This window comes from Siphateles boraxobius, unplaced genomic scaffold, assembly GCF_051911475.1.
Source record: "Siphateles boraxobius isolate OS27281-9 unplaced genomic scaffold, OSU_SipBor_1 46, whole genome shotgun sequence".
Taxonomy (NCBI): Eukaryota; Metazoa; Chordata; class Actinopteri; order Cypriniformes; family Leuciscidae; genus Siphateles; species Siphateles boraxobius.
Window position 1 is genome coordinate 5,622,135 of NW_027509097.1, and position 15,278 is coordinate 5,637,412.

The 15,278-nt window shown below is 37.3% G+C and overlaps 1 protein-coding gene across 6 annotated transcripts in view; it reads left to right on the plus strand.

The window, feature by feature from the left end:
* The window catches only part of aatkb (apoptosis-associated tyrosine kinase b), a 65,796-nt gene that overhangs the window by 33,039 nt on the left and 17,479 nt on the right, over nt 1-15,278 (plus strand). For 2 of the 6 annotated variants that reach the window (XM_077200361.1, XM_077200362.1), the window contains exons 2-5: nt 2,528-2,661; nt 7,896-8,037; nt 12,909-12,988; nt 13,727-13,845. In XM_077200361.1, coding sequence (XP_077056476.1) covers nt 2,528-2,661; nt 7,896-8,037; nt 12,909-12,988; nt 13,727-13,845 — 475 coding nt within the window. Of the gene's footprint in view, nt 1-2,527; nt 2,662-5,472; nt 5,859-7,895; nt 8,038-12,056; nt 12,432-12,723; nt 12,768-12,908; nt 12,989-13,726; nt 13,846-15,278 lie in introns of those variants that run through there. The other 4 variants (XM_077200363.1, XM_077200365.1, XM_077200366.1 and 1 more) reach the window with 4 other exon arrangements.

Here is a 15,278-nt window from a genome sequence, read left to right on the forward strand (position 1 = left end):
ACATTCAAACGTGGTTACACTTTAGATCTGGGATATTATTCTAATTTTATTTTAAATTTAGCCTTTTAGAGATTATAAAAAGAAGATATTTGAGATGAAACCATTACAGACTAGACGCAGAGCAACTTCCTCCCCTTCACAGCGATGCGCTGTCATTTCTTCCTAAAACCCAAACTTACCGTCAGAAACAGCACGATCGGTGATTGTTTTAAAATGAAGTCTCTAATGTTGCTAAATTGCGGACGCGTTTAATCATTAAAAGAGCTATTATAAGCACAAAAATCTGCGCAAGAGCTGTTCACAAGGCGACGCGCGCTCCGAAATGGACTGCAACGAGACAAGAAAAGCCCTACTTAACTTGGCTTCATGTGCACATCTAAACTATCAAATATACATACATATATAAAAATGACCAGCTCTGAGATTCACTGAAACACAGTCTATTCACTTAAACACAGTTTATGTCTTAAATGGACGTAAATAGTTGGGATAAAATGATGGTGCATCAGTCACCTATTAGATCTGCACTCTGTCTTAAAGGGGCAGCGTCTAATAAACCTCCTGACGATTGAGCCATTAATGCGAATCAGACAACAAAAGGCACTCACAGCTCTTGAATGAATAACTTAAACTTGTCCAGTCAGAGACATATATTGTGTAATTGATGTTTTTTGTTTTCAGTTCAATTAATTCAATCCAAGTAAATGGAACACTCACAAGATGTCACCAAAATCACTCTATCCACTTTAAATCTTTCAGAAAATGATGTCAGTGTATCGAATTATATCGAATCGTATCGAATCGTATTGTTGGCTGAATATCGTGATATTTATCATATCGTGAGCTGAATATCGTGTATCGTATCGTATCGTGAGATTAGTGTATCGACCCTCGACCCCTTCATTTTGACCGAGTCTACTCAATATGTTCAGGCAGATCAATAGACCACAATGCAACACGAATGTGACGTCACAGCAGATTGCGCTTAATTTACCCTCACCTCCACACAACTCTAGTGTATGATATTGGAGTTATTTTGACATTTAACCGCATAATACTTGTAGCTGACTGTTATAGTTTTTTGTATTGCTATCATTTTTTGTTTGTGTAATTTTTTTGATTTTCTCCAACAGCCCAAGCCTACACATAGGCCTACAGGTATAGAATGGTGCATAAAACTAATTCATAAGAGGAAAAAAATGTTAAATAATAAATCATCGCAGATTCCAAGTGATCAAGGGTTTTCCATTTCCGCCAGTGGGCACACATGCAACTTAAAGGGTTAGTTCACCCCAAAATGTAAATTATTCCATAATTTACTCACCCTCAAGCCATCCTAAGTGTATATGAATTTCTTCTTTCAGCCAAACACAATCAGAGTATTAAATATTTATAACTTTTGTTAACCCTAATCACTAGCTTCGGGGAACTGTCGTACACGAGTCCAGTTCCGGTGGAAGAGTGACATCTGACCCGACACATGACATATTGACGAACGGGAAAGCGCAGAGGATAGAGCAAAAAAAAAAAACATCGATGACGAATTAAAAGTCTAAAATGAGAATTTTTGAAGAGAAATGTAAGAAAAGCTTGAGTTTGCAGCCCAGCCCTATTTGTTTGAACAGCGAGAGGCGTCTACTCTCATCTTAGCTACTCCTACATCATATGTCATACGTCAGGTCGGAGGTCACTCTTCCACCGGAACTCGACTTGCGTACGGCCGTTACCAGAAGCCAGTGATTATAGTTTATAATGTTATAAATATGGAAATTTTCTTACAAAAATGCAGCGCTTCGCTTCAGAAGGCATTTATTAACCCCCTGGAGCATTATGGATTACTTTTATGATAGATTGATCCGCATTTTTGGGCTTTCAAATCTCAGTTTTTCACTTCCATTAAAAACGCTTGGAAGCCAGGATATTTTTAAATATAACTCCAACTGTGTTTGGCTGAAAGAAGAAAGTCATATACACCTAGAATGGATTGAGGGTGAGTAAATTACATTTTTGGGTGAACTAACCCTTTAAGCAATGGCGGACATCTGAGTGAACGAGATGGAGGGAAGTTAGCGAGGGAGGGGCATAAAAAATGGACTTAAACGCAACCATACAGAAAGGCAGGACAATCCTGAGAATGACGATCAGTAAAAAGTAATGTTTGCTTCTCATACTATTTAAACAAACATTACAGCTTTAATTTGATCATTAAATGTATCATTTTTACTGAGAGGTAAAATGCTAATAGTTAGCGTTAAAGTTATAAAATGGCCACAAAGTTCAGGTGTGACAAGTGTTCAAGTGTGACAGGCTAAATTCCATTTAAAACTGCTTTAATCAGCAGTCATATTGTATTATAATTATTGTGCATGCAGTTTTTATGGCCTTATCGACATTTCAAACCAATTACTGAAATTAAAAGATTGGTAAAAGCAGTGAATAGTGACCAGTTACAGCATCTAAGAACACAAACTTATAGCATTATATATATTTCTTCATGTTGAAAATCTTTTTTGTATCTGTCTTGCAGATGGCGCTCCACTGAGTGACCTGCCCTTGTCGTACTCTCTGACTGTGGTGGCTGTGTCTTTCTCTGGACTCTTTACCTTCATCTTCCTCATGCTGGCTTGCCTCTGCTGTAAACGAGGTGACATTGGCTTTAAGGTGAGACCCTCTTTCATTTCAATCTCTTTTTAAAACAATGGCTCTTAAATCCCAACATGATTTACAGGGACTAATCTTTGAAATAAGCCGACTCAGTAAATACAAGTTCCGATCAGAATATTCATAATAAAATACACTATGTTAGTCTCAGGTCAATGGTATAAGCACACAATGCAAATCTCTACAGTATATTTCTCATGTTTTCTTGTCAATTTTTTTCAGACTTTTTTATAAAAATAAATAAATAAAATTATTGTTTCAAGCTAGATTCATTCATGTTTATTGTTTAGTGAAAATGTAGAAAAGGACAATATATACTTTAAATTCAAGATGCATTCTAATAATAATTGCTTCTCCACTAAATTTATCTTGTTTTACATTTTTTTTTTAATATTTTACATTTTTAATTAAAACAAACACTATTCCTTAAGAATATTATTTTCAGCAATGCACCAACAATGATAAAACGATAACATTCTGTATTGTATAGTAAATGCTCTGGCTTTCTCATGCTACTGTCTGTGAATATGTAATGCATAATGTGCATTAATGATGTGACGGAAGACCCGGAGGCAAAGATTTATTATATTTACCAAATAAGTAAATAAATGAGCATGAAATATTGATGTGAGTTGAAATTATTATGCGAGGAGAAAGAGAGCATGGAGTGAAACATGAGCCATAAAACTAGCTATAGAATCACTTATTATCATTTAGCCGTTATTACACAAAAAATTGACCAATTACAATCAAGTGTTAAGACAAAGTGTTAAGTGTTTAATCACGAGAAAGGTTTCTGGCTGGGGGAGATTTCAATCAGTCTTTTCAGCAGTGAATTAACACAAAAACATCTCTCTCTGTTGCGACTTCTTGGCCTGTTGTCGTCCTGCAGTTATGAATGAAATTGTAAAGTCTGAAAAGCATCATTCATGCATCACTTCTGAGCCTGTTTCAGATCTGTAGGAATGCTTTGATCAGCTACTTGAAAAGTAGCACAGCGCATGCACACATGCATCCTGTTCAGCTGCATGTCCTCTTGCCCTTTTGAAGACCAAGAGTTTCAGAGAAAAGCCATTTCTGCCGAGCAAACCACTTAGTCCTGTCTCATAAGGTTAAAGGAGCCAAGGTAAAGAGAGCGCAGGGACACAATCCCTTCCCTGTAGACGTGTTTTTGTAGTGAGCAGCGGAGGCCTTCAAAAGGCATATGGCCATAGATCTCTGTGCATTTTTCAGCAGCAACTGGGTCAAGGCACAGGAGAAATGAGACTTGTGTAAGTATGTGACGGAGAAGAGGATAGCTCGTTCATGCTTCTAAGCACATGGTCTCCAGTAAAGGCCAAATATTTGTAATTACAATCCCTCAGTGGAACTACATCTCAGAACTTCAACACCATCTCTCTCTCTCTCTCTCTCTCTCTCTCTCTCTCTCTCTCTCTCTCTCTCTCTCTCTCTCTCTCTCTCTCTCTCTCTCTCTCTCTCTCTCTCTCTCTCTCTCTCTCTCTCTCTCTCTCTCTCTCTCTGTCTGTCTATTACCTAACACAATTCCTGTCTCTACTTAAAGGGCTTTCATTCTTATACACAAGTTGGAAGTCTGACAGGCCTGAAGGTAATTGATTCATTCCCCTTTAGCATTCTCGAGGCTTCACACGCACACTTACACAATATGTGAGCACTGCAAAAAATGTGTTTGTTAGGTAGTGGTGAGACTGTAATACAGTGCTTACATAAAGTGCAAGTGTGTTTTTGTGCTAATATGTTGGGAGCTGTATATGCAGGGTCAATATTGAAAACTCATCAAGTGTTGGTGAAATAAATTGGAGTTATTCATCTGTTGTCTAGTACCATTATATGCTTAAAAAGGAATTTTATGAATGATCTTTATTGATGTAACAATTCAATTCAATGCATTAAGACCCTGTGTATAAACCTGCAGATTCAAGTTATCATTGTTCATTGATGTCAATTTGTACCTACATTTTATTTGGTTTTGTATATTGTATTTTCTATAGGGTTTATGTTGAATTCAATTGATATTATTCTGTTATAAAAGCCTGAAATTAGGTGTATTTGTGCATAATGCACCTATGCTACCATTCAAAAGTTTATGGCCTGTAATATTTCTAGAAATGTTTTTGAAAGAAGTAGAAACAGGAATTTGAAATAACAGTTTTCTTTTATATATTTTAACTTATTTTTAAACGTAATTTATTTCTGTGATGGCAAGGCTAAATTTTCAGTATCATTTCTCCAATCTTCAGTGTCATGATCCTTCAGAAATCATTATTTTATGCTGATTTGGTGCTTAAGAAAAATTTCTTATTAATGATGCAGTTGTGCTGCTTAATATTTTTGTGGAAACTGGGATACCACAAATTTATTTCCCCAGGATTCATTGATGTAAAACCAACAGCATTTATTTGAGATAGAAATCATCTGTAACATCATAGATGTCTTTACTGTCACTTCTGACATTCAAACGGGGATGTACTCAGCTCAAAAAGACAGTGTGGTTAAAACAGTAAGCAGATATGCAATATCTAACCTTTGCAATTGGATGCACATGCATATACAGTATACAGTAACATGTTTAGAATATCTCCCTTGTTTTATCTGTGTTGGTAAATGCAGGCATACATGTTAGGATGTTCATTGTGCAAGGGCCTGTCATGCACATGTGAGAAAGAATGAGCGTGAGGAAGAAAGGATGAAGAAAAAAGAGTGATGTCATGAGCACAGAATGTGAAAGCCTTTCCCTGTTAGAATTTTTTTTTTCAGCCTCACATTTTTGTGGAAGCGTCTCCACTACTATTAATCTCTGGTCGTCCACACACTCTCAGGGGAAGAACACAGGAACTGCCCCTCCCTGCATTCTCTCTCTCTCTCTCTCTCTCTCTCTCTCTCTCTCTCTCTCTCTCTCTCTCTCTCTCTCTCTCTCTCTCAAGTAGAGGATCTATTTGCTCTATATGTGTATGTTTTCTGGAGAGTTATCATGATGTGTTCTCGAGACCTGGTCTCTTCGGTTGCGCAGCAGCATGGGCTGGTTCCTATTGCTCTGTCCAGTGAGGGATCCATCTGGGGTCATGTGGACACCTCACAGGTGCTCTGTGAAGAGCCCAGCATTGCAGGTTCACAGGGTGGAAGGGAAGAGTTAAAGATTCAGCACAACCTGTTAGATCTAACACGTGCATTAAGGGCAGGTAAGGTGGGAAATTGATGAAATCTTTGAAAAATTGATGAAATCACTTTTAGAAAAGAACTTTAAAATGTTGTTTTAATTACAATAGCGGTGTGTATGCTATAGTATATTAAAAAAATAAATGCTATTTAATTATAAAATTTAAAGTGTAGCTTATAGTAGATAAGGTTGAGTGATCTGAAACCGAAAAACTGAAAATGTTTTATGTACAGTATCATTATTGGAATCATGCATTGCTCAGTGATGTTGGTGCACATAGAATGCAATATATTGTGCAGACCGGGGCTAGTTGTCACATGGAGAAGTTGCCACACGGTGCCACTTGCCACTTTGTGTCAAAAGTCCAATTACATAAATGCTGTTTTGCCCTTTAAGTGGTTAAAAGGATCTCGAATCATTTCTTAATCTTCCTTTAGAAAAAAAAGATCGATATCATAATTTTTTTTAGTATAAAAATATGTAATTTTGGATTTTAATTGCTGCAAGTTATCACGTATTAGAATATGTGGTAATTTTTTTAAACTTTTTTTGAAAAAACAATTACTTTTGACTAACAGAAAAGGTTACCTTTCACATTTCTGCAGCTTGTTATGTTTCATAATTGTTGTACTGTATAAATGTTGCTTGAAAACCTTTAATTGTCTGTTTAATGACAGGTTCTCGTTGTGACAATTTACCCCATATTGTGTGACAGAATATTCTTTATAATATTTTATTTTTGCATGTTTTTACTGAGATGTTTATAAGCCATTTCCATAAAAATATTTAGTCAAAGATGATTGCCGAATGCATTGTTTTTCGGTGGATGTGTTGGCTTGTATTGAAAAATAATCCCTAAATACTTAGAATGGACATGTACTTGCTTAAATCAGATGTTTCTTCTACAGAGTATATGACAGTGCAGAGAAGATGTTTCTGATTATCAGCCTGATGTGATAAAAAATGCAGTGCGATTCAGCTGGCAGGAATGTTTATCCTGTGACTTGAGCTTAGCAATGTGGTTTTAGGCGACACATTAGTGCAGGCCTTTACTTCGAATCACAGCGTGCCCTATTGGGAATCTCAGCACTGTCTGTATCAAGACAGTGTTCAGTAGCGCTGCCTTGTGCTGGGCAGATCAGGAGCCATGTGGGGCGTGTGAAGATGTGGACGATGGGGCCCATTGGGGAATTTGAATGTTTGTGTGTATATGTCTGTTAGCTTGTACTTTTAAGTGTGTGCGACCCCCCTAGGTCACTGTTTTCCATTTCTTCAACCCCATATCTCTGCACTCGCGTTCACAGAAAATTTGCTTGCATCTGGAGGAGCATTTCCGATTTCTAGATCCTGCCAAGTTTTTTTCTTGTCTTTTCTTAGCACTGTTTCATCTCTCTTTGTAGTTTCAGCACATCCATAAAGAGATGAAAAACACATTGGAACACAACCTACAAGTTTGAAGCTCTTCAGATTAAACTGATGGGTCATTATTTGATCTGATTATAGTGACATGCTCTTTAATGGACTGTTTAATAAATTGTCATTTGTTCCATTAAGCATTAAATTGACTTTTTATGTTAATTTCATTAAAATAATCAGGTTAAAAGCTCTGCAATTAAAGCAGCCACTGCTGTTTGTTCTCAATTTAAAGAAACTGCTTGTTTATTCTTGTACATCATGTCTCAACACACACACACACACACACACACACACACACACACACACACACAACAAATAAAGGGTCCTTGAATCTGTCCCACAAAGCTGGAATTGAGCTGAGCAACATAATTTGACTACATGGATCTCTTCTAAAGACAAAACATGAGGAAGAAAACATTTTTGGAGGGAAAATGTTCTTATCATGAAAATAATGCAAAAAAAAAAAAATCTTAACAGTTCTAAAAACTGGGTTCATTTTCTTTATGCAAAATATAATTTAAAAAATATATTTTTGAACTAGGGATGAAAAATAACCTGGACATTTTTTTATGACATTTACCCACTCAGGTCAAGAGTTGCTACCTTCACCTCTGACCTCTTGTGTTTTTCATTTCTACCGTAGGAGTTTGAGAATGCAGAGGGAGAGGAATACCCAGCGGACATGTCCACTCCGGCATCGCCTGCATCTCACACCGGTCCCGACGTCTACATCCTGCCTCTCACCGAGGTCTCGCTGCCCGTCGCCAAGCAACCTGGCCGATCAGGTGGGTCTTTGTCACACTGCATAGTTTGATTATTAAAGAGAAGCTTTTGATATGAGCAAGACCAGATGTGATAGCACTTAAGAAAGCCCAAAGCAGATTGGGCTTGTTGAGGACTTCCTCCCAGTCCTGAATCCGCTTTGACCCCGCTTATGCAACTCCCATACGGGTTTTACATTCTCTGGACTGGACCGAGTTTTTATATTTTCCAGAGAATATTTCTTAATGTGTTCGGTTTCACTTCCAACCCACAAGTTCTCCAGTGTAAAATCCAGAAGAGACCAACGCCCTGCTGCTGCCTCCACTCTTCCCTTCTGGGATGGACACTGTCCCACAACCCTGCCTTGCTCTGGACCCTCAGAAGCCAGGCCAGCTGTTCCATGCTGATGGCCATGGCTGTGCAAAATTAAAAATTAAACTATTAACCTTACAATTTATGAGTGTGAATTTGAATTGAATTGTCCTCACCCCACATGAATCTGAAATGAAATTTGAATGGGAATGATTTAAGTTAATTTAATTAGAATGATGAAATATACAAATTATTTCTATTCACTCTATGGTTCCACGAAGAACCTTTGACATCCATGGAACATTTCAAATCCACAAAAAGGTTATTTATATTGGAAAAAGGTTCTTTAGATTTAAAAAAACAAACTTCAAACTAAGAATAAAGGGTTCTTTTAAGAACTTTCCACTAAAAAGTTTTTTGGAGAATCATAAAGGGTTCTTCATATGGCATCGCTGCGATAACCCCTTTTTTGAAACCCTTATTTTTAAGAGTGTATGTCGCTTTTCAAACACATATACAATACTGTTCAAAACACTGTTTAGACACTGAATTGGAATTTAAAAGGCAGTTTCAAATCGAATAGTGCACAACTCTGAACAAAACAGCTTCGGTTCTCATATGGCCTTCAACAGTTTTCTTTCTTTTGTCTGTATCTCTGGACCGGAATCTATGGATTGACCCGAGACCATGGCTGGCGGGAGCAAATACATTGAAGAGAGACAGACTGGAGTCAGTATTCGCAGAGTTCTTTGATTTGCGTGCACTTTACTGATGCAAATTCTCAATATTAATTACATTTCTGTCTTGTTTCTCAGTGAAAACATCCTTAAAGATTAAGACTTGTTTACATAGAATATTGTGTTAAATTAAGTTTATTTTTCTTACCCCACTAGCAAATTGTTTTAAAATCCAAACAATTATTCACTCGAGCATTTTTTCGTCTTTCTCTCTCTTATTCAGTATTGACCAGCACAAACATCTGTTGCATAATTCCGCCTCAGCCAGCCTACATAAATGTGCCTTGGAATCTGAGGAATCTGAGAGACGATGTGTACATTCCAATCCATCTGTCTCCCTCTTTCCCATAACAACATCTCAATTTATTATAGTCTGACAGTGATGCTAACAGCTATGTGGTGCGATTAGTAAAGGTCAGAGGTTAAGAGGTTGTGGTTATCCATATCTAACTCACAGAACTCTCACACAACCCTCTGATATGGCATTTAATTTATGTGCTAAGTGAATAATAGATGCAGTATTTTGCCACTTGACAGATAAAGTGCTAATTCACCAAAGTAAAAATCCCACTAAGGTTTCTTTTATGGTATAGTCTACAGGGCCCATCTGTAAGAATGTAATAAACAGCCTGGTTTCAGGCATGGCTGAGATGATGTCACTCCTTAAGGATGAGGTTGAGGTCAGATACAATCCTCCTGCCAGGAAGTGTAGGTCTCAGTCACTGTGACACAGATAGCATCTGTCTGTAATCAGACGTGTCTTTCTTCACAAGAGAAGTCAGTTAGACATGAAGAAGCTAATTGTAGTGTTTAACATCTGATTTGAGAGGTTTCAGCCAAACAGATCATGTATTGCACTCTGGTGTGCAGTATCCACCCCAACACAGCTGTGCTCGTAAACACACCCTCATACACATACACACACTCACACACATCTACCTCCGAGCAAGGGAATACTTTAAAAATCACATCATTTCATATATAACATGCGCACACACCCTCTTTATCACACGGATTTTCATTGCTGGGAAAAATAGACTAGAGGGACAAATAAAGCATGACGTGCGTAGCAGCGGTAAACACGTTTGATAATATATGATAATTCTATTTGGTTAGAGTGGAATGATTTAACACCATTATTTTCCCAACGACTGCATTCCCGGCAGCCATCTGACCAGCGTGTCACTGTCACTGACCAAAACTGTGGTAATGAGCAAGCAGAGTAGTCATTCATGTATATTCATATACACATCGAGCAAATCCTGATACATGATGTGATTTTTGTTGACATCTTGTTGTCATACTGTTGGCAGACCTCAGTGTTTTCTGTTCAGCTCTGTTTTGTTCATATTTGGACTTTTTGACTAAATTAAAGATGTGTCTGAAACCACTCCTTGTCTCCTATATAGTGAACGACATCAGTTGTCTGACATTTCATAGTGGTGTACGACTTCATTCCCTACATTCGTTCACTCCTTTATGCCCACAATGCACTCTGATTTCAAAAGTACATCTGAAGTACACTCGCCGAAGCACTATTTCCAAAAATCCAACACGAGCTTAAAGATGATTCTTATTCCTGCTTTAACATTTCTTTGACGCTACCTTTTTTTAAATTAATAATTACTTGTTTAAAACATATTAAAATATAGAGATAATAGGCCTATTATATAGGCACGTTTTTTTTAGGCATTAACTCTACATTAGCTTAATGTATTTTACTATTTGTTTTAATACATTAATTTACCAAGTAATTTAAGTAATTTACCAAGGTGCACTGACAAGACTAAAAGGAAGAAATTAAAATTTGGTAGATAGTTTAAAAATATTTGTTAATCAGCATATTCATTCTAATGAAATCATAACGGTCGCCTTGCTATCTGAACAGTGAACACAAAACAATGTACGTGTTAATAATATGATATGATGAGTGTTTAATTATTCATTTAATGATTGTGAACACAAATTAATATTTATTGTATCGATGAAACCACAAAGTTGGTGTGGAGGTATGTATAATTACAATATAAAGTTTATTTTCTAAAGTAAGATAAAAGTAGCTATATATGATGAAGCTGTTTCTGCGACAGCTCCAGCTCTCCGGTATACCTTCAGCGTCCAAATTGACTCACTTATCGTTCACTTCTTCCCCAGCATACTAGAGATTTAGTTTAATATAGTTCTGTTTTTACTACTATTTAAATACTATTATAGTATGTGTTCATATTTTGAATTAGCTTTTCATTTTATACTTTGAGTTTTCATTTAAATTTTAGTTTAATTTTAGTCATTATAAAACTATTTTTAAAAATATTAGTTTTGCTTTTTTATTTCTATATAGCTTTAATTTATTTTTATTTCAGTTTTAGTCATTTTAAAGTAAACTTATTTATTTTAGTTGCCAGGGCATCATTTTTGAATTTCGTTTTTTTTTTTTTTTTTTAGATTCATTTTCAATCTAATATTTATATTTTATTTCAGCTGTATTGCAAATGACCAAAAAGTTTTGATTGTTTTCTTTCTTTCTTTCTTATTGGCTTTGTGCTGCTAATGGTGGATATAAACATTGATTTGATTCAAAAATGAATTTTACGTAATTGCAATCCATGCAATTTATAACTATCTTCAATCGCTTCATAAATGCTGTATGGCTGTTTGCAACAGTTATTGTAATATAATATGTAGTATCCCGTTCCCACATTAAATATTCTGATTTGTTTACCAGCCATTTGCTTTTCCAGACTTAAACTAGAAACCTCAGGAATAATAGCATTAGTGTTTCCATCCTCTCAGTGGTACCAAGCAGCACCGCCGGCATGACAAAGAGCCGAATTCTCCCCAGCGAGGGCTCTCTGAGGGGGCAGGCAGAATGAACAGCCTCTACAACATCACATGGGCGTAAAGTATGGCTGCTGCATAAAAAGAGAACAGGGAGTGAGACAGTATGTCATGCACCCTTACAATAAACTGTCTGTGTGTAAGCACGATGAGATGAGAGAAAGAGAGAGAGGGACTGTTATGGCTTTTTGAGACGATAGAGATATACAAGGGTCTGTCAGACGGGAGGTTGAACGATACAGAAAATCACTGGTCAAATCTATCTCTACAGCAGCAGTCTTCATCCATTCCCTGCCTTCTCTGATTTCTGCATTTCAGAAAAATGCTTTTCAAGCAGTTTGATAGATCACGGCGAGAACTCTTTAGACAGACTCTCGAATTTGAATTTGTGCCGTTTAACCTCACTCTTGCTCAGAAGATTGCTCACTGCCTTTTGGAGAGGATATTTGGAGGATGATTTTTTTTGCTGGAGGAAAATCTTGATGAGAATTCAACGTAATGCACTTACAACGCTCAGTTGTGCACTAAGGGTGTGTTATGTTGGAACAGTTCAAATATTGTTTAACTAATTATTTAACGAGTTTAACAAGTTTTTGTTGTTTTTTGCATTTTACATAGGTTTAATTTTTTTCTATTTTCTATATTTTATCAGTTTCGTTTTTATACATTTGTTTATTTGACGATGCAATGATTTAATATGTATTATGCAATGGGGGTCGAAATGCTGAAAATGCTGCTGTTCTGCTTTTTTGTAATTTAATACATTTTTTATTTCAAATTATATTGTCAACATATGATCATCCTGATGATCATCTTCTCCAGCAATAGAATAGAAGCAAGAACATCTGATCGTCTGCACAATAGAAGTATATTGTATTTGTGTTACGTCACTTTTCAATATTTTCAACTTTTTTTGATTCCATTAGTTTTTGAATGCCAGATTTTGCCACTGGTCCATGTTGCTAATTAATATATTGCTCTGTCTCTGTCTGATAATCATCCTTTAGTCCAGCTCCTGAGATCCACAGATCTTGGCCGCCATAGTTTGCTTTATATAAAGGAGATTGGACATGGCTGGTTTGGCAAGGTAAGTCTAGTTGGTCTATTGTTTATTCTATATTTATTTTGATTGTCCACTTCGTAGACATGGACGCCCTCGTGTACTGCTACGGATCAAAGGTTTAGCTCGGTTTAGCTCTGTAGTTTAGAACCAAGGATGTAAAAATATATTCCATGCAGTGTTACCTTTGCCATGCCTCAGTAATACTCAAGCTTTGATGTGAGACTCGTGTCTTGACTGTTCCCTGTGAGAATTTCTGTGTTGCAGTAAATTCCAGAAGCACTTTAATATTTCATAGGAATAATTTGTGCCTCTTTCATTCTCATTCTTTTTTCTTTCTCTCTACTTCTTTGTCTTTGTAACACACATACATAAACACACACACACACTACCCCAATTACCCCAACTTTCCATTGAATGGGTATGTCCATCTGTATGTCTGTGTCTCTGTGGCTGCATGTTTACGGATGTTTCATCTGGTTTTGTGTTGTTTTGTCTTTCTGCATTTTACTTTGAGCAACTTAACGCATGATTCCTGGACTTGATTTAAATCTTTTTGGGTTTGTTTGTCTGTCTTCGATTTCCTTCCTGCCTTCCTATGTGCCCATTTCCTTCTTGTGCACATCTGTTTGTGTCTTTCTGTGTCACCCTGTCCATAATTGTGTGTGTTGTCCATTTTCCCTGTGTTCATACCTGTATGTGTGTTTCTGTTGTCTTTCCCTTGTGTGTTTGTGTATATGTGTGTCTGTGGGGTGTCATTCTCAGGTATTGTTGGGGGAGGTTCACTCTGGTCTCAGCAGTACCCAGGCGGTGGTGAAGGAACTGAAGGCCAGTGCCAGTGTCCAGGACCAGATGCATTTCCTGGAAGAGGCTCGGCCATACCGGTAAACAAATCTTGCATTTATATATTTCATTTAATTTATTTTGCAAGAATGAATAAGGAGATGTGTTAATTGTAGGTTCAAACCCCTTCTAGGCTGATTGTCCTAAAAATATACTGTATTATTATTTTGTTATTTTTTTCTGTAGTAGAACCCAAAAGAGCAATTTAGAAAAATGTCACTGTTTGTTTCCTTTTTTTATTTCTCCATACAGTAAAAGTCAGTGGGGTCAGTGTTGCCTTTTTTTATTTCTCCATACAGTAAAAGTCAGTGGGGTCAGTGTTGTTTTAGAACCCTAAGTTGCTTTGGGTAAAATGTCTTGTAAAAAAAAAAGAGTCATTTGTAATGACATACTAAAATGTAGGACATTAAATGGTTAATTCGCTCAAAAATTAATATTCTGTCATATACATTTACATTTAGTCATTTAGCAGACGCTTTTATCCAAAGCAACTTACATTTGAGGATTAAACCAAGCGAGTCATCGTGGAGAGGGAAAAACAAAGTAAGAAGTGCTCAGAATTCAAAGTTCAAACATTGCTCAGAGTAGCATAAACCAGACAAGCGAAGATTTCAAGAAAAAGGTTTTGTTTTTTTTGTTTTTTTATATATTAAGTGCTCACGGAAGAGATGAGTTTTCAGTTGTCTTTTGAATACTGTCAGGGATTCTGCAATTCCGGACGAGGGTGGGGAGATCATTACACCAGCATGGAACATGGAACCGTGAATGAGAATGTTCTGGAGAGTGATTTTGTGCCTTGCTGTGATGGTACCACGAGCCGTCGCTCATTGACCGATCGTAGGCTTCTGGTAAGGATGTAGACCCGTAGGAGCGAGTGAAAGTAGGAGGGAGCTGAGCCAGTGGTCAATCTGTAAGCAAGTGTCAGCGCCTTGAACTTGATGGGAGCAGCGAGTGGTAGCCAATGCAGGGAGATGAACAGAGGAGTGACGTGAGCCCTTTTGGGTTTGTTGAAGACAAGACGAACAGCAGCATTCTGGATCATTTGTAAGGGTTTAGTTGCACATGATGGAAGTCCAGCTAGAAGAGCATTGCAGTAATCAAGCCTAGAAATAACCAGGGCCTGGACAAGAAGTTGTGTTGCATGCTCAGTTAGGAAAGGCCTGATCTTCCTGATGTTGTGCATTGCAAACCTGCATGATCGAGCTGTCTCGTGGCTGTAATGTGGTCTGTGAAGGTTAGCTGGTCATCAAAGATTACTCCAAGATTTCTGACCGACCTTGATGGGGTGATTGAGGATGACTCTAGCTGGATAGTGAAGTCGTGCTGTAGAGATGGATTGGCAGGGAGAACGAGAAGCTCAGTCTTTGCCAGGTTGAGCTGCAGGTGATATTCCTTCATCCATGCCGAGATGTCCGCCAGACAGCTTGAGATACGTGCAGCTACTGTGGGATCATCTGGTTGAAATGAGAGGTAG